The sequence below is a fragment of the Actinia tenebrosa genome, unplaced genomic scaffold (genome assembly GCF_029948245.1).
Source record: "Actinia tenebrosa isolate PJP-AT-01 unplaced genomic scaffold, QUT_ActTen_1.0 PGA_scaffold0__85_contigs__length_37466705, whole genome shotgun sequence".
Lineage (NCBI taxonomy): Eukaryota > Metazoa > Cnidaria > Anthozoa > Actiniaria > Actiniidae > Actinia > Actinia tenebrosa.
Window position 1 is genome coordinate 32639442 of NW_028292569.1, and position 25726 is coordinate 32665167.

General features: G+C 38.6%; 3 protein-coding genes across 7 annotated transcripts in view; 1 reads left to right on the forward strand and 2 right to left on the reverse strand.

Annotated features, from left to right (window-relative positions):
- Nucleotides 1-2144: 2144 nt before the first annotated feature.
- LOC148914123 (uncharacterized) lies at nucleotides 2145-3178 on the reverse strand (the record flags this gene model as incomplete). Its single annotated transcript, XM_089026359.1, has 1 exon — nucleotides 2145-3178. A coding segment is annotated over one exon (933 nt), but the record flags the coding sequence as incomplete, so codon positions are not given.
- LOC116297256 (uncharacterized) overlaps nucleotides 3149-25726 on the reverse strand; it is a 55159-nt gene continuing 32581 nt past the window's right edge. For 4 of the 5 annotated variants that reach the window (XM_089024097.1, XM_089024094.1, XM_089024099.1 and 1 more), the window contains exon 9: nucleotides 23067-25389. In XM_089024097.1, the coding sequence (XP_088880223.1) occupies nucleotides 23156-25389 (2234 nt within the window). In that variant the 3' untranslated portion in view covers nucleotides 23067-23155. Of the gene's footprint in view, nucleotides 4767-5863; nucleotides 5930-8206; nucleotides 8270-9067; nucleotides 9155-23066; nucleotides 25390-25726 lie in introns of those variants that run through there. The other variant, XM_089024103.1, reaches the window with a different exon arrangement.
- Nucleotides 16476-21513, forward strand: LOC148914124 (serine/threonine-protein kinase SMG1-like). The gene is made up of 8 exons (XM_089025961.1): nucleotides 16476-16502; nucleotides 16725-16827; nucleotides 17222-17330; nucleotides 18103-18209; nucleotides 18309-18458; nucleotides 18539-18598; nucleotides 18819-18925; nucleotides 19313-21513. The coding sequence occupies exons 1-8, from the start codon at nucleotides 16476-16478 to the stop codon at nucleotides 19322-19324; spliced, it is 675 nt and encodes a 224-aa protein (XP_088882087.1). The 3' UTR covers nucleotides 19325-21513.

The window sequence follows — 25726 nt, forward strand, 5'->3', positions numbered from 1 at the left end:
TTAGAGGAGATATAGTATGGGTTGCGTGTGCCTAATCGAGACCATTACAAAATCGTGTATTCTGATTGGAGGAACAAAAAATAGACGCCTTGCGATTGCTCATTACCGTACAGTGACCGTGCACCGTGTTTTTCACTCGTTACGGATCAAATCCTCCCCGTGTTGTGCTAACTTTCGTCGTGTTATTCTGTAAAGTAATGTTCACTACAGTTTTACACCAATTTGCATGATGACGTCACAGGCGTCTCTAGATGTTTGGTTCTCAAATTTTTTTCATCAAAATTCATCCAATATGAAATGATCAATATTTTGATTGACGGAATGGAAACGCCAGAGGTCTGGAGTGGTCTTGGTTGCGTAATCATGAATTAAGGTGCACTAACTACTATCTCGTTCTATACTAATAATATTGTATATTACAGATTAGCCAATAGCATTTAGAGATCTTGTAGATGGATAACTTTTCGCTATCTTTGCGTTGATCAGATTTAGTTTGTAGGTAAAAATGTTACAGCTATTTCATTGTCTTTGAAATAAAAGAGATTGCTGTATTCAGCCGTTAGTTCTTTCTCTTTCGATTTTCTTTTTACTTATTTTTTTATTTTTTTACACACACGTCATACTCATAATTTGGATAGTGTTATGATTGAACTTTTCCACGTACCAGATATTTATTGACAAATAAATCCCTCATTCAGACAAATATCCTTATCCCTGTATGACTAATGGAAGAGCCAGCATTGATTTTGGGTCCCATTTAATTTCATCTTGGTCTTCCTGTGGCTTGGCAAGTGCATTACTCCTATTCATCATGTATATCCCTTAATTATATTATTACAATCATTAATAATAATCATTATTGCAAATCGGGGCTGAAACCCTTAACGAGGATGGTCTATTATAATCTAGTGTGTCATCCAATCAGCGTTGATGATTTTCCCGCTCTTTGTCCCACGTGACTGGTTGTTGGTCCAAAGAGTTCAAAGTTGGTTTAGTATTTTCTTGTTCTTTGAACCAAGAATGTCTACTGGATTATTGCTCTCTTCTCAACACTTTATTGACTTGCAAAACCAAACAAATTGGGAGTGAATACCTCAACTAGTAAATCTTTTTGGATTAGACTTTTAAAGGGATAAAATAGCATGGAAATTAATACTTTCAGCTTCGAGTTTGTCAGACTCTAAAATGGCCGTCGAGACTTTCGTTTGGACTTTATTATCTTCAGTTGTTTTGAAGGAAGAGTCTTGTATTAAAAGAACAAACAAACGGTAAGCAAAAACTCGGTCGTTTCTTGATATTCCTGTTTTTACAAGACACCATGTGTTTTTATCCCTGAAATATTTTAGACTTGCTTCTTATTGTCGTCTTCACGGATTTTTTAACATATAATTCAGATTTTGGTTCTTCGTTGTAATTCCGTCAAGGTTTGAGAAGGAAAATAAAGTCAAATAATCGAAATGCTTTAAAATTGTAAATAATAAAGAAAGAGCTTTGTACATCATGAAAAGTTGAATAAACTCGAGCGAACACAAAGTCTTGGTTTTGAATCATGTTTTCTTTCTACTCAAACAAATTCGAGAAAAAGCCCTTTTTAACGATCTTTACATTTTTCTCTTTTAAATTGATTTGTTGAATCAATATTTTTCCATATATTTTAGTAATTCCATCTTATATTTGTCAGTACAGTTTCTTTTTTACTCATTTTTCGTCCATCTTCGACGCAACAAAACAAGCGATCATTTGCCGCCATTTTTTACCACAAAGTTTTTACTTTACCGCGGTATTATTAACAAAAACCAATCAAAACCAATGAAAAAGACTACTTTATGAATGAAACTCTGTAGAATAGTGAAAAATATGGAGGGGTTCTTTTATTTTCAAGTCGAATATTTTGATTTTGAAGAAGAAAGTAAGTATTTTTTTTGCTGTTCTGAGTCAAATTCACTTTGTTCAAAATAAGAACCTGAAAAAATGACTTTATTTGTTGGGAAAAAGTCTCTTTTAACTTTGTTCAATAGAAATATTGATCCAAACCAATTTGTAGTTGTATTGATATCAAACCACTTGACATTTATCAATAAATATCTTGGATTTTTCAAGGGATTTGTGTTGAGAAAAACAGAAATTATTCAGTCCAAACAAGATTAAACTACAATATTTACTTTATTATCTAATACAATATTGTACAAATAATTACAGATATATTCCAGTATAATACTCTTTTTCATTCATCTAAATATTCAATTCAACACCAGGTTTGTGTTTTTTTTACAAGTCGTTTTACACGTTCCTTACATTCTGCAGTTATTTTCTTATTGTCAGATAAGGATAAGTATTCTACTTGACAATCATCTTGTATGATGACACTACAAATACTCTCTGCTCCTTCATCTGTAATATTAGTCCCTAGGAATAGGTAGGTTATTTTAGTTTGTGTTAGTACACTACAAATACTCTTCACTCCTTCATCAGTAATATTATTCTCCCCTAGGTCTAGGTAGGTTATTTTAGTTTGTGTTAGTACACTACAAATACTCTCTGCTCCTTCGTCTGTAATATTATTGTTATCTAGGCTTAGGTGGGTTATTTTAGTTTGTGTTAGTACACTACAAATACTCTTCACTCCTTCATCTGTAATATTATTCTTCCCTAGGAATAGGTGGGTTATTTTAGTTTGTGTTAGTACACTACAAATACTCTTCACTCCTTCATCTGTAATATTATTCACATAAAGGAGTAGGTCGGTTATTTTAGTTTGTGTTAGTACACTACAAATACTCTTCACTCCTTCATCTGTAATATTATTCCCATATAGGAGTAGGTCGGTTATTTTAGTTTGTGTTAGTACACTACAAATACTCTTCACTCCTTCATCTGTAATATTATTATACCCTAGGTCTAGGTAGGTTATTTTAGTTTGTGTTAGTACACTACAAATACTCTTCACTCCTTTTTCTGTTATTTTATTGCCATTTAGCTCTAGTTTGGTTATTTCAGTGTTTACTAATGAGTTGGTTATTCTTTCTACACATTTATCATCTAAACTACAATCTGACAGGTCCAGTCTAGTTATGAACGAATTATGAACAAGTGAACGACAAACAACACCAACCCCAAACGAGGTTAAAGATGACTTACTAATGTCCAATGTATAATCACTAGATGACTGTGGATGATGTTCTTTTAGTGAACGAATGATATCCAACAATACGATACGTATTTCACATCAGCATCAGTTACTTTGTCAAAACCAATGATCCCATCCCTATTACAGTATCTATAGTACAGATTATTTATGGTTTGCTTAGTTAGTTCTTGCTCTCCATACTCATACAGACACTGTAACATTCGCAGTTTATTTAGCTTAAATCTTTTATCCTTAGGTGATATCTGTTGGATTAGTTTATTCATTAGTTGTTCTCCATCTTTTTTCTTCGACAAAAGTCCACACATGAACACAAACGTCTGATTACTCACATCCTCTGGGATTTCTTTATATTTTACAAAAAAAGAAGCAGAGAGATATTCCTGCAGAGTCAAATGAGTGAAACTAAACTCTGCTTTTGTTTCAAAAGGAGTAATTCTAATTCCAGGAACACAATGAAGAATGCCGCTTACTTTCAAGTTTTTAATTTCGTCCTCGGAAAGGTCTACTTTTTTCATGTCTTCTTCGTCAAAAATATATTTACTTTCCTTCTGTAAATTAGCAGCCAATTTTGCTAGTTTATCTAGCGTTTCTTTAGCTGTTTGCTCAGTATATTCTGACATTTCTGAATATTTGAGATTTGCATGGAGTTTTTCTATTAAGACTTTAGCAACCTCATCATAAAGATCAGTTATTTTAGCGGGTAGATTTTCTGTGATTCCTGAACGACTAATTCGCCATTCTAAACACCAGCACAACAAAAAAGACAATAGCGGAATATGACAAAAACTTATTAGGTTCTCATTTTTTTCTACGTGTTCGCGTACCACCTTTTTTGTTTGTTCTTTTTCTGGTTCGTTGAAATATTTGTCAACATACTCGGTGACTTGTTCAGGTGAAAAGTCCGAAATTTCTACGTATCGATCAAATTGGACTTTCCCCAACTTCTCGGCCTTGCCTGGCCTTGAAGATACCAGAACAACAGAATTTCTTAAAACCTTTCCTCTAATCAGTTTAGAACAAAGTGCAGGGATTGGCATCTTTTCTTTGGGATTATTTGCATATCGTTTCTCGTAATCGCTAGCGATTTGTTTACGGTGCTCTTCTGAACATTCATCAAACCCGTCCAAGATGATCAGTACCTTGGAGGGATTTTGAATTAAATGTACAAATAATGAATCGTTGACGACTGAATTGTCGTCAAGAAGGGGCGAACAATTCAGTAATTCTTGTAAATTCATCTTTTTGTCGCCCTGTAAACTGAGCTGACGGAACTTCAACAGGTAGGCGAACTGAATATTAGGAGTGTTTTCCTTTTGAAATATTCTATTCATAGACCAATCTCGTATGACTTTCTCACAGAGAAAGGTTTTACCTATCCCGGGTTTACCGGTAAGAAGTAATTTTGGATTTTCTCCTTTCATGTCAATGAAAATATCTTCGTATTTCTCAACTTTACGATCCATCGTTCTTTTTGCGTGGTCTTGTTTTTTATCTGCATAATATACTGTCAGATTGGTAAAGATGTCGTCTGTCTTTGCACTGGGAATGTCATGTGCAGCCATGATTTTAGTTTGGTTTTCTGTGTTGGCTTTTATTGCCTCTTTTAGCATTTCGGAATCTGGAAAAAAAAGGATATTTTTAAAAACAATATTCTAAACACTGCTGTTGTCGATCTTCATGAAATCCAATTTATATGGTAAGGGAGGTAAGTGTAATATTCTTTTTCTTTGAATGTGTGGTTTCAGAAAAATCCATACCCTACATATGACATTACAAGGTTTGTATAGAAAATTTTTTAGTGGAAATTCCAAAGGGGTGGGGGACCTTTTGTCAATTATTCTCCATGGTAGGGTGTGGAAATTATCTGGAACCACACAATAAACAGTCAGTCCTAATTTATTCAATATCATTTCCAGCAAACCAATCATGTTGGAAAAGTGAAATTTATACACTATATACCAGATGACTACATCCACACACTATATACCAGATGAGTACATCCATACACTATATACCAGATGAGTACATCTATACATCTATACACTATATACCAGATGAGTACATCTATACACTATATACCAGATGCGTACATCTATACACTATATACCAGATGAGTACATCTAGACATCTATACACTATATACCAGATGAGTACATCTATACACTATATACCAGATGAGGGCATCCATACATCTATATACCAGATGAGTACATCCATACATCTATACACTATATACCAGATGAGTACATGTATACATCCATATACCAGATGAGTACATCAATACATCTATATACTATATACCCGGGGGGGGGGGGGGGTACTCCCATATATGGACTATACGGGGATGATCCGCTGAACAGGGTATGGTTTTTCAAGCTTCTTGTCATAAACAGGGTATGCAATTTCACTCAAGTTCCAATTTTTTCCTGAGTTTCCTGTCATATTCAGGGTTTCTCCTTTTGTATTGACTGAAACTGGTTATTATGGTCTTCAAAAAGCGATACGCGAGCTGGCATGATATTATTATATTGAGTTTTTTTGTCATAAACAGGGTACCCCTTTTAGAATCCCAGCGGAACACCCCTACCCAAATCCTGGCAGAGTACCCCCCCCCCCCCCCCCCGGTACTATATACCAGATAAGTACATCCATACATCTTTACACTATATACCAGATGAGTATGTAAAAGAAAACATGTAGAAAAGTGAAAGATACCTTCAGCATGATCCCTCTCTCTGTTGTTGATTGTAGTTCTTGGTTTTTTGGTCTTGACATCTTCCTCTAAAAACACAAAAATCCCACTTTTTACAAATTACAAATAAAGAGGATGGTTTTGCTCATTTGGGAATGTCACATTTGCTATTGTGTAAACACTTATTTCAAAAAAGGTTGTTAAAGTCAAAGACAATAGGCAATTAGACAGGTCATTCCAAGATACAAGAATAGCTGGAATGACTTGTGTTTCTTTATATTATGCTTCTCAAGAATACAGAGCCCAATATTGAGAAATTCAGTGTTACTTTTAGTAGACAAAGTTATTTTAAGTCCTCAATTATTTGTGTTTAGATGTATGCCAATAATTCCTTTTTCTCTCTCCTTTAGCTCTGACCACCTTTAGAGGTGTATGGAAATATAAGACAGGTTTGTAACTAGTTTCTTCTGGGGACTTAAAAATGGTATACACTTATTTCAATAAAGTTAGTCACCAAAAAACCTAGAAAGCTGAGATCACTGAGGATCATGGGAAATTTTTAATATCAAGTAAAGCTTGTGATACAATTTGCAGCTTGAGGATGCTCAGAAGAGGTGAGACTAACTGGTAAAAGATCTAAAATCCATCAACAGTTATTAAAGCGGTTGAAACATCAAATGTAACTACTCATAATCCTTGTTGGTCTCAGCTTTGTAGCTTTTAAGGCGACTAACTTTATTGAAATAAGTGTATACACCTATTTTCAAAAAGGTTGTCAGAGTCAAAGGAGATATGTAATAGGTGATAAGTGATAGGACATTCCAAGACCCAAGGACATGCAGCACGCGTCTACAAAATTTCATTTCATTTTGTTTTCAAGCTGGCTATGGCAACTTCACTGCAGGGCTGGTCATTGGACAATGTCTGGCGGGAATTGGAACTTGAATGGTTAAATTTTTGTCTTGCTGGTCATTTTGATCACAAATGTTGAGCCAGAAATGAGGTATGGCTGAGCTAAAACTAATTTGGCCAGTCATAGTGACCAGAGGCTGACCAGTAATTATTCTAAGCTATGCACTGGAGAAATATTTTCAATGGAGAGTCATTTGGTTTTTAGAAGCTTAATATTTTCATTACACAACACTGTTCGGTAGTACAATTCTGAAGGTTGTGGGTTCGATTCCCAGCGAGGTTGGAAATTAATTTTTCTGAATTTAATTCCAAGGGTCTTTCGCCCGGTATAACCTCGTTCCCAAGCACTATAACTTATCTATATTTCTATATCTTCATGTTCTTTTCCTAGGTCTCTTAAAAAGAACCACAATTAAACTGAGTGGTATCTCAGAAAATACAAAAATAGCTGGAATGTTTCTTACTATTTAACATTCTCATCAAGGACACAAAGATTAATTGTTGAGATATTCAGCGTTGCTTATTAGTCGATGAAGCCATTATAACACCTTGATTATTCCTGTTTAGATGCATGCCCATTAATCATTTCTTTCTGTCTTGCAATGACCTATTGCTTATCTCCTTTGGCTCCAACAAACTTTTTTGAAATAAGTGTACATACAGAAAAGGGTAATTCACATCAAAACCCCTATCACAGGTTTTACAGTGTGACTACTATAACCAGGGCCACCTAGATAGCAAGGACCAATCAAATTATAGAATGAAAACAATACATTCTAACTTTGGGTAGTGCAGCCAATCAGAAAGTAGCAGAACACAATACCATTCAACATATCCTTTTATTCCCATGAGAAAACAACAATGGCTATCTAGTTGTTTACACGTAACATCTGCAGGGTCAAATTACTATTCTCATACAATCTAGGTTTCTGATTGGTTCCACTACCCAAAGTTGAAATGAATTTGTTTTATTCCACATTTTAATTCAGGTTCTCTTGTTTAACTGGTCTAAGTGGCCCCGGCTACAGTTATTGCACTGTCAAAACGTTTTTCTTATCAACTTGTTTAATAAGATAGTGGTAAAGAAAGAAAACACCATGAAGCACCATAAGCAACAAAACACCTACATTTGAATAGGTGTGGAGGATTAAATGCACAAATGGATATCTTTTTTCACTGCGTGCATACCCAACTCTGAAATGTTATTCCCCTTTATCTGACCTATAAAAATTCAAAAAATCTGGACCTAATACATTGCTTTTTTGGTAATGACACACAGTGGTTTTGTATTTCAGATACTCTTACTCTTTATGACTTGGAAGTGTTGTTCTATTATTTTAAACATACGTAAAAGGTTTTAAGAATTTACTGGAAATTGCTGTGTAAAAATATATTAAAATTATACTATTATGAACTGCAGTTTAACAAATTCAATTCAAGTTCAGAAAACCAACCTGGCTGGACATCAGCTGCTGACCTCTTCTGACCTTGTTGCCCTTGACTCAACACTTGATCAACTGTTAAGAATGACAGGAAAAACACTGATATTAATTATGCTAATTACATACAATATAACCTGACTGGACCATTACAGTCACCATACCATCCACTTCATGTCATGTACATGTCCTACCACTCTAACTGACGTCTTACACACCATAACCTGACTGGACCATTACAGTCACCATACCATCCACTTCATGTCATATACATGTCCTATCACTCTAACTGACATCTTACACACCATAACCTGACTGGACCATTACAGTCACCATACCATCCACTTCATGACATATACATAATAAGAATATAATGATAATAATATAATACAATAATGAGAATATAATGAATTAAACTTAGATTATGAGAAAATAACATCAGTCGATAGTATAAATTAAAAATATTTATTAGCTTTTTAATATTTTGTATATATCATAAGACTTTTTAGATCACTCTTTTATATTTTATAACTTTACATTTTTCTTATCTTATTGTATTTAATTTATCTTTTTATATCAACACAACATGTCCTATCACTCTAACTGACACTCTAACTAGCTCCCCCTTTTCTCTCTATATTTCCCCTCTTTTTAACCAGCTCCCCTAGACATAAATAATGATTAGCCCATAAGGTAATGTTAATTACTAGAGTGCAAACAATATAACCATGAAACTTTAGTAATACTAAATAGCACAATGTCATGCAAATTCCATTGTTTTCTATTGTTTAAGTAGCACTATTTTGTACTATTTAGTAATTAGTGTTTCACGGATTAATTGTTTGCACTCTAGGTAGGTAAAACATTTTGTCTTACCTTTTCTTTCAATGTTTCTTGCAGCTTCTAATTGTGTCTCATTCTGCTGTTCCAGTGTTTGCTGTAATTGCTCTATTCTGTTGATTACTATTGCAAAAAAGTTAAATAGTAAATTCAGAATTTTTAAAATATATTAAATACAAATTTATTATTATTTGAGGGTTTCACTTTTAGGTGTTACCCTCTTGAAATAAAGACTTTGCTTCACTTCATAATTTTCATGAGTTTGAAAAATATTCGTCTTCATTAAAAATGAGGAATTTTGGCCAGTAATCTCTCCATTAGCAATATTTTTTGGCAAATCATTGCTCATCTTCTTTGTTGCTCCATACTATACACTTTGCTATGGTCACCTCATTACCGCTGTACAAGTGGTACATGTACCTACATGGCAGTGTAGGTGTCTTTGCACCATGCAGTCTCAGTATTGATGATGAGTTTAAATATAATGTGACAGAGTCAAAAGACACTATTTTGGACAGTAATTATTTAGACATAAATCTATATTTTTAATTAGGAATGCCTCGTGTACACATAGGAATGTAATTCTTTAGTTAACTGTTTGCGTGGAAAATGCGTAAGCAAGAAATAATTTCCGTACGTAATTACATTACAGTGAGTCATGCCTAGGTTTGGCGCTTGTTTACGTAAGTTCGTGTTTGGGACATCCTGTTTGCGCCTAGGGCGTGCAACATTGCGTAGGATGTGTAAGGTCTTAAGAATGCAGGTTTTCCCATAAAAGTAGGCCCAAACTAAGCTTAAATCAGTGTAGTAAAAGTTCTTGAAGACGTTGCACATATCAAGACAAGGAATTCTCTACGATGTAAAGAGATATCCTGTAATCTCGTTCCCGTTTTTTTTTCGTGTATTGTAAAGTTGTGTGAATTTTTCAATAAATTCTTTTGTCAAAACCACTTGCAATCTGATTCATAGCTGAGCGCCTTGCCGCCGGTTACATTTTTGGTGTCAGAAGTGGGATTGCAAGAAAGTTGACATTAGTAGTTACTGATTATTTACCAACGGGAACAAGACTGAAATCATGGCAGAAGAAGCTGTGGCTGCACTCACAGAGCAATTGGCTGCACTCAAGGCACAGCTGGATGGCATGCAGGCTGAAGGAGGACCCCCTGCCCAACCTGTTCCTGCACCAGTGGTGAAAGTGACAGTGCCAAGGGAGAAGAAGCTGAGAAAGTATGCTGGTGGCAGAGACGACAAGGTGCTTGAAGACTGGATAGCGGATGCACAGAGGTCTGTGGCTGCCCAGAAGTTAACTTCTCAAGAGGCGGTGGATTTCCTGTACCATAGCTTAGAAGGAGCGGCTCGAGATGAAGTTCGACTAAGGCCTGCGGATGACTGGACAGACCCGGAGGGTTTCTTCAGGATTCTGAGAGACGTCTTCGGAGAGAAGCTCACCAAGACCCAGCTTCTCCAGAGGTTTTTCGCCAGAAAACAAGGTGACAGGGAGCCCATCCAGGACTTTGCCCATGCCCTGATGTCGATGGCGGAGCACATAACCAGAGTACACGTAGGAGCCCTGGAAAACAAGGACCAGAACCTCAGAGACACATTCGTTGAGAACTTGCGTGACAACCTGTTGCGCAGGGATCTCAAGCGCTATATCAGAGAACATCCCAAGAAGACCTTCAACGAGGCGAGGCAAGAGGCCTATCGTAGCTCGGAAGACACAGATAGAGGAGCACATCGCCATGCAGCAGCCAAGGAGGTGTTGGTGGAGAGCAACCAAGTAAATGCCATCCAAGAGCTTACAGCAGGACAGAAGGCCCTGGTGGAGAGGCTCATGCAGCAACAAAAATTGCTGGATGGGCAGCAGAAGCTGCTAACCCAACTTACCATGAAGTTAGCAAGCCCATCACCACCACGAAGTCCCCCACGTGGTCCGAGGAGATGTTACAACTGCCACGAGCTTGGACATCTTCGGCCGAACTGCCCAAAGCCCCTGAAAGACAAGGCACCAGCAGCACCACAGAAGGAGTCAAACTCCAGCTCTCCACGGCAGTGAGCCACGCCGTGGAGAGGAACTGTAGTGGCTCTAATTCTCTTTTTCAGAACGAAAAGTTTGTCGGGACAAGTCCCACAGTGGTGGCGAGGATTGGCGGAGTACCTGTGAAAAGCTTAGTGGATACGGGCTCCATGGTTACCCTCATCACCGAGTCGTTCTACAGGGAAAAGCTACAGCCAACCCTAGGAGACCTACACCCTGAAACAAGATTACTGCAGCTGCGAGGAGCTAACGGTTTGGACATCCCTTACATTGGATATATCATCGCTGCAGTAGAGATCGGAGGAGTGGTGGTCCCTGGGTGCGGCATCTTCATCACGAAGGACACAGCAGCCACTACAGTCATGCAGAGGAGGGTACCTGGCCTACTGGGAACCAACGTTCTTGGGCAGGTGCCCCAATACCAACAGATCCTGCAAGATGAAGAGAAGAAGAGTAAACGTAAAACTGGGTTCGTGAAAGTAGCCGGCTCAGACAAAGTCTGGGTCCCTGCTTTCACAGAATCTGATATCTTGGTCACAGGCCCATCATGGGGCACTGATGCTGTGATCGAACCCCTTGGTGTACCAGTAGAAGGAAACCTCACCGTGGCCAGTACTCTCGTGGATACTACCAAGACGTGTTACTATGTCAGAGTTGCCAACCAGACGGCAAAGGACATATGGCTAAAGCCGAGGACGCGGATTGGAATTGTGCGAGAGGGAGAGATGGTCAAGAGAGGAGAGCAGTTGGAGTTCCTACACGAGAATAACATGGTGACAGTGTGCTGTAACCTTAGTGCTGACCCTCAGATGCCACCCCAACGGGAAGCTGTGGGCAAAGTACGTTGGCAAAGGATACAGACACCCCCTCACGGGATCACCCTGGAACATTTCCCCGGGACGGAACTTCAGAGGGAGAAAGCTCTCCAGATGTTCGAAAGAAATGAAGAGGTGTTTGCTTCATGTAAGGAGGACCTTGGCTGTACAAAGACAACATATCATCGCATCTACACAGACGATGATGTGCCTGTCACAGAGCGTTACAGAAGGATTCCTCCAAACCAATACCAGGAGGTGCAACAGCATCTACAAGACTTGCTAGAAAAAGGAGTGATATGTCCAAGTGAGAGTAACTATGCCTCCCCAATAGTGCTTGTACGAAAGAAGTCTGGAGCCTTGAGGATGTGCGTCGACTACCGGAAGCTGAACCAGAAAACCAAGCGTGATCAGTACCCCCTACCAAGGATAGAGGAATCACTGGAGGCACTGCGTGGCGCAAAGTACTTTTCCACCATAGATCTGGCATCAGCCTACAATCAAGTTGAAGTCCATCCTGATGATCAGCACAAGACTGCGTTCACAACGCCCATGGGTTTGTTTCAGTACACTCGGATGCCGTTTGGACTACAGAATGCCCCAGCGACCTTCCAAAGGTTGATGCAAGGAGTCTTCCGAGAGGACATACTTCGCACCCTGATGGTCTATCTGGACGACATCATAGTCTTCTCATCCACCATTGAAGAACATCTTGAGCGGTTGGAAACGGTATTCAGTAAGCTGAAGCATCATGGATTAAAGGTTGAACCAGCCAAGTGTCAACTCTTCAGAGATCGGGTGTCCTACCTGGGGCACGTGGTCTCTGCTGACGGTGTCGAGACAGACCCTGAAAAGACAAAGGCAGTTAACGAGTGGCCAGTTCCCCAGACAGTGCGCGATGTGCGATCATTCCTTGGTTTCGCGTCTTACTACAGAAGATTTGTCCCCAAGTTCGCTCAAGTGGCAGGTCCGCTGCACAAGTTAGTTGCTGAGCTCGGGAGCGGAGGAAGTAACATGACCACCCGGAAGCAGATTGGCGTACTGTGGACAGAAGAATGCCAAAAGAGCTTCAACAAGTTAAAGAATCTACTAACCTCAGCACCAGTGCTGGCCTACCCGGACTACACCAAGCCCTTCATCCTAGAGACGGATGCGTCCAACGAAGGATTGGGAGCCGTGCTGTCCCAAGAACAGGACGGAAGAGTCAAAGTGATCGCTTATGCCAGCCGAGGCCTGAGAGGTGGAGAGCGAAACATGGAGAACTACTCATCGAGGAACCTGGAACTACTAGCCTTGAAGTGGGCTGTATGTGAGAAGTTCAGGGAGTACCTGCTGGGATCGAAGTTTGTCGTCTACACAGACAACAACCCGCTGACATACCTACAGTCAAAGAGTAAGCTGAAAGCTGTGGAGCAGAGGTGGGCTGCAGAGTTAGCAAACTTCAACTTCACCATCAAGTACCGCCCTGGACGTCACAACCAGAATGCAGATGCTCTAAGTCGCATCAACCCAGATGAAGAACCAACCACAGTTGAAGTAAGAAGTACACTAGCCTATTCTACCAATACTACAGACCTACCAGAAGAGGTACGTCAACATTTGATGGTATCAGCAGCGTTCATAAGCAACACAGAGACAAGTGCGCTGGAGGAGCAAGCAACCTCATTCCCAACCACACCTCTCACAGAGATCCAACGACTACAGCAGGAGGACCCATGTATCAGTCGTCTCCTCCACTACCGAAACCTTGGACGTCGGCCAAGTAAAAGGCAAAGCCAACAAGAGACAAGGGATACAAGGAAGTTGCTTAGTCACTGGAACAGGATTGAGGAAAGCCATGGAGTTCTCTACCGCCGTACAGGAGTCGGACAGGGAAGTGAGCTTCGGTTACTGCTACTCCCCACATCAATGAAATCACAAGTACTGAAGGGTGCGCACGATCAATGTGGACATCAAGGACAAGACAGGACAGAACAGCTCTTGAGGAAAAGATGTTGGTGGCCCGGTATGCAAGGAGATGTGAAGCAATGGATCTCAAATTGTGAAAGATGTGTCATTGCCAAAGGATCCTACCTTCCAGTCAAGACGCCGATGGGCAGCCTACTAGCTACTAGGCCATTGGAAGTGCTAGCGATGGATTTTACCTTGCTTGAGCCTGCAACAGATGGAAGAGAAAATGTCCTCGTGTTAACAGATGTGTTCACAAAGTTTACAATTGCTGTACCTACCCGTGATCAGAAAGCTACAACCGTAGTCAAGACCCTGATTAAAGAATGGTTCCTTGTGTATGGAATCCCCCAAAGAATACACTCTGACCAAGGCAAGTCATTTGAGGCAGAACTAGTCAAGGAATTGTGTGCAGTGTATGGAATTAAGAAGTCAAGGACAACCCCCTATCATCCTCAAGGAAATGGGCAGTGCGAAAGATTCAACCGTACACTACATGAGCTTCTAAGAACTCTACCAGCAGAAAAGAAAAGAAGGTGGCCTGAACACCTGAAAGAGTTATGTTACGCCTATAATGCTACGCCACATGCAACGACTGGATACTCACCCTTTTACCTGATGTTTGGTCGAGATGCCAAGCTACCTTTGGACATTCTACTTCCTGATGATGACAGACAAGTGACAGTAGACAACCAGCAATGGATTACCAAGCACCAGACTCGTCTACGAGAAGCTTATACCACTGTGACACAAAACTTGAAGGAAGCTGCTACCGTCAGAAAGAAGATCCATGACCAGAAGGGCAGAGCACTGGCCGAACCACTACAAGTTGGAGAGCGAGTACTCCTTCGCAACCGTAAAGTCAGAGGAAGAAACAAGATTCAAGATAAATGGGACAACCAAGTGTACAAAATCGTCGAACGAAGAGACAACAATACATATGTCGTTGAAAGAGCTGATGGACATGGAGGAGATAAAGTTGTTAGTCAAGGAGAAATGCAAGTGTGTCCAAGACCAATGCTGGAGATACGAGGACGACACAAGCAAGCTGACAGGTCTAGACAAACATGTACTGCATCGCCAGAATCATCAGATGAAGAAGATGACATTGGAGGAATGACAATCGCCTTTCAACCAATGACAGAACCAGCTGAACCTGATGATGATGATGATAGTGATGATGCGTCTGAGGAAGAACTGGCTGCACCTGTACTCCGACGTTCCACAAGGACAACGGCAGGCCAACACAGCAACCTCTATAATCTTCCAAGATCCGCACTTCAGCACTGACGAGTCCACCTGCGCATCATTGTTCCTGAATTTGCTCGAGGACGAAGCAAACAAAAAGGAGGGGCAAGTGTGACAGAGTCAAAAGACACTATTTTGGACAGTAATTATTTAGACATAAATCTATATTTTTAATTAGGAATGCCTCGTGTACACATAGGAATGTAATTCTTTAGTTAACTGTTTGCGTGGAAAATGCGTAAGCAAGAAATAATTTCCGTACGTAATTACATTACAGTGAGTCATGCCTAGGTTTGGCGCTTGTTTACGTAAGTTCGTGTTTGGGACATCCTGTTTGCGCCTAGGGCGTGCAACATTGCGTAGGATGTGTAAGGTCTTAAGAATGCAGGTTTTCCCATAAAAGTAGGCCCAAACTAAGCTTAAATCAGTGTAGTAAAAGTTCTTGAAGACGTTGCACATATCAAGACAAGGAATTCTCTACGATGTAAAGGTATGAATCTTTGAAGCCTTTTACACTTATACCTAGGATAGATTTAGGACAAATCTATGTTAATATCGTTAACTAGTCGTTATATTTTATAGCTTAGATTATTTATATATTTGTTAAGCATTCGTTTCATGTTGTTGTAATTCTAGTCGCATTAGCGCGTAATTTAGTACAAAGTTATTCACGCAGTAGTAATTTAGTAATCACGCTGAGTGTATCTTGTCTTTTAAACTCTTTAAAACGTTTACTATAGGATCGCTACCGCCTTACTCGCTTGTTTAACCTTTTTACTACGATAAGTAGCCTTAACTGCGGGATAAAAGACCTTTTCTTTCCAACCTTTAATTTGTTCGCTACTTAAACTCTACACTCAAGGTCATTGTCGCGACCGCGTGTTCAGTAAACCGTGTAATTCTTAGTTGGTCATAAACAAAGGTTAAAATACTTACCTAAAGCCATAGTTAACCTCTAGTCAATTTTTCCTATTGCTTTTTCCATTGGTTTAGTTCATTTTAAACGGTTTACCGACTTGTACATTAAACTTTGCAACCTAGTAATTTTCACTCGCGTATTGTAAACACTGCTAATCAGTATGCAATATTCAAATTACCTGTGACGTAATTTACGTATTTCCGTTTCTAGTTATATCTAGCAAAACTGTATTTTATTCATAACTTTTAGCTATTTAGATAAGCTACAAATTTATTTTATCTCATTGTAAATATTTTTCTTGTTTTCATTAGAGATATCCTGTAATCTCGTTCCCGTTTTTTTTTTCATGTATTGTAAAGTTGTGTGAATTTTTCAATAAATTCTTTTGTCAAAACCACTTGCAATCTGATTCATAGCTGAGCGCCTTGCCGCCGGTTACATTATTACGGAAAGACGATGCCATTTCAATGTTACGGCATGTCGAACTGTGTACGTGCTGTGACCGTACGTTTCCCACCCATACGATAACCATTCTTATGGAAAGCCATTTCAACGTTACGGCATGTCGTACAGTGTATGTGCTGTAACCGTACGTTTCCCACCCATACGATAACCATTCTTAAGGGAAGCCATTTCAATGATACGTCGTACAGTGTCAGTGTCGTGCGCTCTTAACCTGTGCTAAAGTTCATAGATGAATTTTGTCTGTTTTCCCTCTCTCCTCAGGATGAAGATGGACATAAATCAAGTACTGCTGCTAAGTCGTTCATCACATCCTACAACAGGCTGTCAGACGAGAGTGCACAGTTGATTAAAAGTACTTTATCGTGTAAGACTCTGATACCAACCTTGACCTTGTTTACCATATCAAACATGATGCATTGTGGTCTAGCTTGAGTACAACAACACTATAAAAGTCATGATGAGCAATAGATTCTTGTACCCAAACTAAACCACAATGCACCATGTTCTTTAGACTATTGTTACACTCCAGAATATCCCATCATTCTTCAATGTTTCTGCTCAAATAGTTTCTCCTGTAAACCTCGACCTATTTTCGTGTTCAATACGAATTTTCCAGCATCCTTGATTTATTTTTGGAAAGATTGGCACATCACGTATGTTTTTCAGCCCTGTGTGGGCAATGGTAGTACCAGGATTGGTTATATGATTGCAAGTAACATGACATGGTGTTCTATCGTTGCTCCATCAATTGTCTACAGGTTGCAGTGGGAAAGTAGACAGCAGTGATTCAACAGATGACAAGGAGTTTGATGATAATATACAACAAGTGAAAGCTATAATCACGTCTATCACGTCTTCGATTCACTGGTAAGTACAGACAAGCTATAATCACGTCTATCACGTCTTCGATTCACTGGTAAGTACAGACAAGCTATAATCACGTCTATCACGTCTTTGATTCACTGGTAAGTACAGACAAGCTATAATCACATCTATCACGTCTTTGATTCACTGGTAAGTACAGACAAGCTATAATCACGTCTATCACGTCCTTGATTCACTGGTAAGTACAGACAAGCTATAATCACGTCTATCACGTCTTTGATTCACTGGTAAGTACAGACAAGCTATAATCACGTCTATCACGTCCTTGATTCACTGGTAAGTACAGACAAGCTATAATCACGTCTATCACGTCCTTGATTCACTGGTAAGTACAGACAAGCTATAATCACGTCTATCACGTCCTTGATTCACTGGTAAGTACAGACAAGCTATAATCACGTCTATCACGTCTTTGATTCACTGGTAAGTACAGACAAGCTATAATCACGTCTATCACGTCCTTGATTCACTGGTAAGTACAGACAAGCTATAATCACGTCTATCACGTCTTCGATTCACTGGTAAGTACAGACAAGCTATAATCACGTCTATCATGTCTTTGATTCACTGGTAAGTACAGACAACTGACTTGTTGCAGTAGAGTGGGAAAACACACGGAAATCATTAGTAGTATCTTGACTGTGAAATGGCTTCCACTCTGAACCAATCACACGTAAGCCATTCATGGTTCAAAACACGTTAATACAGTAGTTGAATACTTATAAGTTTTAATACTTGTTCAATTGTCTTACAGGGTACATGATCATTTGTTAGCCCTGGCGTCTCCTCTGATGCCTGAGGACTCGGGATCTAATGGAGGGAAGACCCCCATCGCGGCACCACCACCTACCTTTGCATCAGGTACCCAAACAAAGATAGACACACACACAGCGACAGACAGACAGACACATAGACAACATTTAAATGTAGGTAATTAATGACATGAAATTGTGTGGTCAGCATTACAGAAGGGTAGCACTACCATGACCAAAGACATCCCAGAAACATCATCAAGTTACTGTCCTCCAACAAACCCAGTCATTCTACACAAAGATCATGGGGCACAAAGTCCATCAGGTGGAGGTTCACCTACCACACGACCTGCTACAGGTAGGTCATATGATAAAAGCTACCACAACTCCAGGAATACACCATTTGTAATCAGTACGTTTGTTTTATTGTATATTCAGTTGCAAGTCCAAGAAAGTCTTCCTCAGCTTTCCTCGCCAGAGATCCAAAAACTGGCAAAGGTAAAGTGCTCATGTCAGTGTAAATTTCAATCTGAAGTTTTGTTGTTCTTCGCTGATTCAAATATCTAGCACAGCAGCGCTATCGTACACGAAGAAAAACAAATCAGTCTCCCTCTACTATTTATGGTTTAGTATGATGTATATTATCTGTGGTTTAGTATGATGTATATTATCTATGGTTTAGTATGATGTATATTGATAGCTTGATATCTGATAACAGCTCTACAGCAGCGTAACACATATGCCATTAGTGTGTGGAGGAAAGTAAAAGCAAAACTCGATGGCAGGGATGCGGATCAAGCAAAGAGAATGTCTGTAACGGACCAGGTAGGGTTTTATTACTTTTCTTTATTATTGTTTCTTTTTAATATTGTTGTTATTTTTGCTGCTACTGTTGCTGTTGCTGCTACTGTTGCTGTTGCTGCTACTGTTGCTGTTGCTGCTACTGTTGCTGTTGCTGCTACTGTTGCTGTTGCTGCTACTGTTGCTGTTGCTGCTACTGTTGCTGTTGCTGCTACTGTTGCTGTTGTTGTTTTTGCTGTTGCTACTGTTGTTGCTGCTGTAGTTTTTGCACGTGTTGTTGCTGTTGTTGTTGCTGCTGCTGCTGTTGTTGTCGTCGTTGCCGCCCTTGCTACTGCTGTTTTTCTCTCATCACAAATGATTCCTATTTTGAATTGTGACTTCTCCTCAATGTTGACCATGTTATCCATGAAGCAACCAGTCTAGACAATCTCAGCCAGATGTACGAAGGATGGACTGCATGGGTATAGACGAGACGATACCAGACAATCCTGTCTGTATGTCCATATTCTCTACATCAATTTCATTGGTTGCTCCAGGTCACCATAGCAACGAAGCTAATCATGGAACAGCAGCAGTGCCAGCTAGCAACAATCGACCCAACAATCCAGGTGTTTGTGTCCATAGTGCTTAAACTTGTATCGTTGCCTAGTAACGGGTGTCGTGCTGCAAATGTATTTAGAGGAGTTTATGGCGTTGCTAGCTTAACGACTTGGAAAAAAAGATCGACGTAGTTTTGCTCATTTACTTGTAACGTTAGTTTTGGACCAGAACAAACCTTGCAGTTAAGCAAACTTTGAAAAAAGGAAACAGCTTGAAATAATATTAGACTTGTGTCGTAAAAATTGTTTGATTAACAATTGGTCAATAACAGACCACCAAACACTTACCATCCACTAACCAACCACTTACAATGGACTAACCAACCACTTACCATCAACTAACCAACCACTTACCATCAACTAACCAACCACTTACCATGGTCTAACCAACCACTTACCATCAACTAACCAACCACTTACCATCAACTAACCAACCACTTACCATCAACTAACCAACCCCTTACCATGGACTAACCAACCACTTACCATCAACTAACCAACCACTTACCATCAACTAACCAACCACTTACCATCAACTAACCAACCACTTACCATCAACTAACCAACCACTTACCATCAACTAACCAACCACTTACCATCAACTAACCAACCACTTACCACCAACTAACCAACCACTTACCACCAACTAACCAACCACTTACCATCAACTAACCAACCACTTACCATCGTCTAACCAACCACTTACCATCAACTAACCAACCACTTACCATCAACTAACCAACCACTTACCATCAACTAACCAACCACTTACCATCAACTAACCAGCTTGGCACTCATTACTGGACCAGCCTACTGTTGTTTCAAGCTTCAGCCTTCGTAAATAGCAATACTATTAGTCTAGATTGAGCCTTTAGCTAGGATACACAAACACCACCATCCAGCTGGTTAACTGTTACATAAACTAACCAAGATATTTGTTGGGAATGTCCACCTCGAATTGCTGAATTTGTACCGTATGAGTTGAGCAAACGAGACTACATGATACCAAGCCAGCAGCTTGACCCAGTCAAGTTTAAGGAGACAATAGAGCTCTCCTGGTCAGAAACTAACATCTATTGACCAAGACAGAGTTGACCTGAGGGTTAACTTACTCAACTAGTTGAGGATTATTATTATGCTGATATATAGATTATTAGAAAACAAGGACGTGACGTATTTCCGGTGCCTATCAAGAAGGCTAAATCGTTCCATTCATTGCTATTCCATTTGTCCTACATTTTTCGTTTATTACGCAGGGAAGGCTTTTGCCATATTTGGGCCTCCTGTGGTCTTAAGCCTGGACTAAAAGGACTGGACTTCAATGCTTACAATAGATTTGTCTTTTATTTAGCCATACAAGTACTGCATATAAAGCGTTACTCTAAGGGTATTACCCATTGTGTCCTGTGTTGTCTTGCTTCAGTGTCTTATGCCATGCTACGTTATTATTATTAGTCATGTTAGAGGAGATCTAGTATGGGTGCGGTGTGCCTCATCGAGACCACATAACATCCGTGCATTCTGATTGGACGAACAAAAAATAGACGCCTTGCGATTGGTCTTTACCGCACAGTGACCGTGCACCGTGTTTCTCACTCGTTACGGATCAAATCCTCCCCGTGTTATGCTAACTTGCGTCGTGTTATCCTGTAAAGTAATGTTCACTACAGTTTTACAGCAATTTGCATGATGACGTCACAGGCCGTCTCTAGATGTTTGGTTCTCAAATTTCTTTTCATCCAATCTGAAATGATAAATATTTTGATTGACGGAATGGAAACGCCAGAGGTCTGGAGTGGTCTTGATTGCGTAATCCTGAATTAAGGTGCAATAACTACTATCTCATTCTATACTAATAATATTGTATATTACAGATTAGCCAATAGCATTTAGAGATCTCGTAGATGGATAACTTTTCGCTATCTTTGCGTTGATCAGATTTAGTTGTAGGTAAAAATGTTACAGCTATTTCATTGTCTTTGAAATAAAAGAGATCGCTGTATTCAGCCGTTAGTTCTTTCTCTTTCGATTTCTTTTTACTTATTTTTTTATTTTTTTACAAACACGTCATACTCATAATTTGGATAGTCTAATGATTGAACTTTTCCACGTACCAGATATTTATTGACAAATGAATCCCTCATTCAGACAAATATCCTTACCCCCGTGTGACTAATGGGAGAGGCAGCATTGATTTTGGGTCCCATCTCATCTTGGTCCTCCTGTGGTTTGGCAAGTGCATTACTCCTATTCCTCATGTATATCCCTTTATTATATTATTACAATCATTAGTAATAATCATTATTGCAAACGGATGGTCTATTATAATCTAGTGTGTCATCCAATCAGCTGTTGATGATTTTCCCGCTCTTTGTCCCACGTGACTGGTTGTTGGTCCAAAGAGTTCAAAGAGTTGGTTTAGTATTTTCTTGTTCTTTGAACCAAGAATGTCTACTGGATTATTGCTCTCTTCTCAACACTTTATTGACTTGCAAAACCAAATAAATTGGGAGTGAATACCTCAACTAGTAAATCTTTTTGGATTAGACTTTTAAAGGGATAAAATAGCATGGAAATTAATACTTTCAGCTTCGAGTTTGTCAGACTCTAAAATGGCCGTCGAGACTTTCGTTTGGACTTTATTATCTTCAGTTGTTTTGAAGGAAGAGTCTTGTATTAAAAGAACAAACAAACGGTAAGCAAAAACTCGGTCGTTTCTTGATATTCCTGTTTTTACAAGACACCATGTGTTTTTATCCCTGAAATATTTTAGACTTGCTTCTTATTGTCGTCTTCACGGGTTTTTATAACATATAATTCAGATTTTGGTTCTTCGTTGTAATTCCGTTAATTTTTTGAGAAGGAAAATAAAGTCAAATAATCCAAACGCTTTAAAATTGTAAATATTAAAGAAAAAACTTTGTACATCATGAAAAGTTGAATAAACTCGAGCGAACACAAGTCTTGTTTTTGAATCATGTTTTCTTTCTACTCAAACAAATTCGAGCTAAAAGCCCCTTTTTAACGGTCTTTGCATTTTCGTTTTTTTAAAATTGATTTGTTGAATAATTATTTTTCCATATATTTTAGTAATTCCACCTTATATTTGTCGGTACAGTTTTTTTTTTACTCATTTTTTTGTCCATCTTCGACGCAACAAAACAAGCGATCATTTGCCGCCATTTTTTACCACAAAGTTTTTACTTTACCGCGGTATTATTAACAAAAAACATTCAAAACCAATAAAAAAGACTATTTTATCAATGAAACCCTGTAGAATAATGAAAAATATGGAGGGGTTCTTTCATTTTCAAGTCGAATATTTTGATTTTGAAGAAGAAAGTATTTTTTTGCTGTTATGAGTCAAATTCACTTTGTTTAAAATAAGAACCTGAAAAAATGACTTTATTTGTTGGGAAAAAGTCTCTTTTAACTTTGTTCAATAGAAATATTGATCCAAACCAATTTGTAGTCGTATTGATATCAAACCACTTGACATTTATCAATAAATATCTTGGATTTTCAAGGGATTTGTGTTGAGAAAAACAGAAATTATTCAGTCCAAACAAGATTAAACTCCAATATTTATTTTATCATCTAATACAATATTGTACGAATAATTACAGATATATTTCAGTATAATTCTCTTTTTCATTCATCTAATATGGAATTCAACACCAGGTTTGTGTTTTTTTACAAGTTGTTTTACACGTTCCTTACATTCTGCAGTTATTCTGTTATTGTCAGATAAATCTAAGTATTCTACTTGACAATCATCTCGTATGATGACCCTACAAATACTCTCTGCTCCTTCATCTGTAATATTATTATTCCAAAGGTCTAGGCGGGTTATTTTAGTTTGTGTTAGTACACTACAAATACTCTTCACTCCTTCATCTGTAATATTATTATCCCCTAGGTCTAGGTGGGTTATTTTAGTTTGTGTTAGTACACTACAAATACTCTCTGCTCCTTCATCCATAATATAATTCCCACTTAGGTCTAGGTGGGTTATTTTAGTTTGTGTTAGTACACTACAAATACTTTTCACTCCTTCGTCTGTTATTTCACTATACTTCGGGTCTAGGTGGGTTATTCCAGTGTTTTCTAATGATTCAGTTATTTTTTCTACGCATTTATCATCTAAACTGCACTCTGACAGGTCCAGTTTAGTTATGAACGAATTACCAACAAGTGAACGACAAACAACACCAACACCAAACAAGGTTAAAGACGACTGACTGATGTTCAATGTGGATGACTGTTGTTGTTCTTTTAGTGAACGAATGCTATCCAACACAAAGGTTAAGTATTCCACCTCAGCATCAGTTGCTCTACAAAAACATATTTCCCCAAATTGATACCGATCATTTATGATCGTTGAAGTTAGTTCTCGCTCTCCATACTCGTACAGACACTGTAACACTAGCACTTTATTATACTCAACAGGATAACACTCTGGTGCTATCTGTTGGATTAGTTTACTCATTAGTTGTTCTCCATCTTTTATCTTTGACAAACGTCCACACATGAACACCAACGTCTGCTCACTCATGCCCTCTGGGATTTCGTTATTTTTTACAAAAAAAGAAGCAGAGAGATATTCCTGCAGAGTCAAATGAGTGAAACTAAACTCTGCTTTTGTTTCAAAAGGAGTAATTCTAATTCCAGGAACACAATGAAGAATGCCGCTTACTTTCAAGTTTTCAATTTCGTCATCGGTAAGGTCTAGTTTTTTCATGTCTTCTTCGTCAAAAATATATTTACTTTCCTTCAGTAAATTAGCTGCTAATTTAGCTAGTTTATCTAGTGTTTCTTCAGCTATTTGCTTTGCATATTCTGACATTTCTGAATATTTGAGATTTGCATGGAGTTTTTGTACCAAGACTTTAGCAACATCATCATAAAGATCAGTTATTTTAGCGGGTAGATTTTCTGTGATTCCTGAACGACTAATTCGCCATTCTAAACACCAGCACAACAAAAAAGACAATAGCGGAATATGACAAAAACTTATTAGGTTCTTATTTTTTTCTATGTGTTCGCGTACCACCTTTTTTGTTTGTTCTTTTTCGCTGAAATATTTGTCAACATACTCAGTGACTTGTTCAGGTGAAAAGCCCGAGATTTCTACGTATCGATCAAATTTGATTTTTCCCAACTCCTCAGCCTTGCCTGGCCTTGAAGATACCAGCACAACAGAATTTTTAAAAAATATTCCTTTGATCAGTTTAGAACAAAGTGCAGGGATTGGCATCTCTTTTTTGGAATCATTTGGATATTTTTTCTCAAAATTGCTAGTGATTTGTTTACGGTGCTGTTCTGAACATTCATCAAACCCGTCCAAGATGATCAGTACCTTGGAGGGATTTTGAATCAAATGTTCAAATAATGAATCGTTGATGACTGAATTGTGGTCAAGAAGGGGCGAACAATTCAGTAATTCTTGTAAATTCATCTCTTTGTCGCCCTGTAAACTGAGCTGACGGAACTTCAACAGGTAGGCGAACTGAATATTAGGAGTGTTTTCGTTTTGAAATATTCTATTCATAGACCAATCTCGTATGAATTTCTCACAGAGAAAGGTTTTACCTATCCCGGGTTTACCGGTAAGAAGTAATTTTGGATTTTCTCCTTTCATGTCAATAAAAACATCTTCGTATTTCTCAACTTTACAACCTGTCATTCTACTTTTGGTGTATCCTTTCAGCCGTTTACTTCTACCCAGGTCTTTTGCTTGCTCTTTTTTCTCTTGTTTTTTATCTGCATAATATACTGTCAGATTGGTAAAGATTTCATCTGTCTTTGCACTGGGAACGTCGTGTGCAGCCATGAATTTAGTTTGGTTTTCTGTGTTGCCTTTTATTGCCTCTTTTAGCATTTCGGAACCTGGAAAAAAAATTGAATATTTTTTTTGAATATTCTAAACACTGCTGCTGTAGATACAACATTACAATGATTCGTATAGAAGAAACTTTAGTGGAAATTCCAAAGGGATGGGGACCTTTTTATCAAATACTCTCCATGGTAGGGTGTGGAAATTATCTGGAACCACACAATAAACAGTCAGTCCTAATTTATTCATTATCATTTCCGGCCAACCAATCATGTTGGCAATAGTGCATTCTATACATCTATACACTATATACCAGATGAGTACATACATCTATACACTATATACCAGATGAGTACATCCATACATCTATACACCTATATACCAGATGAG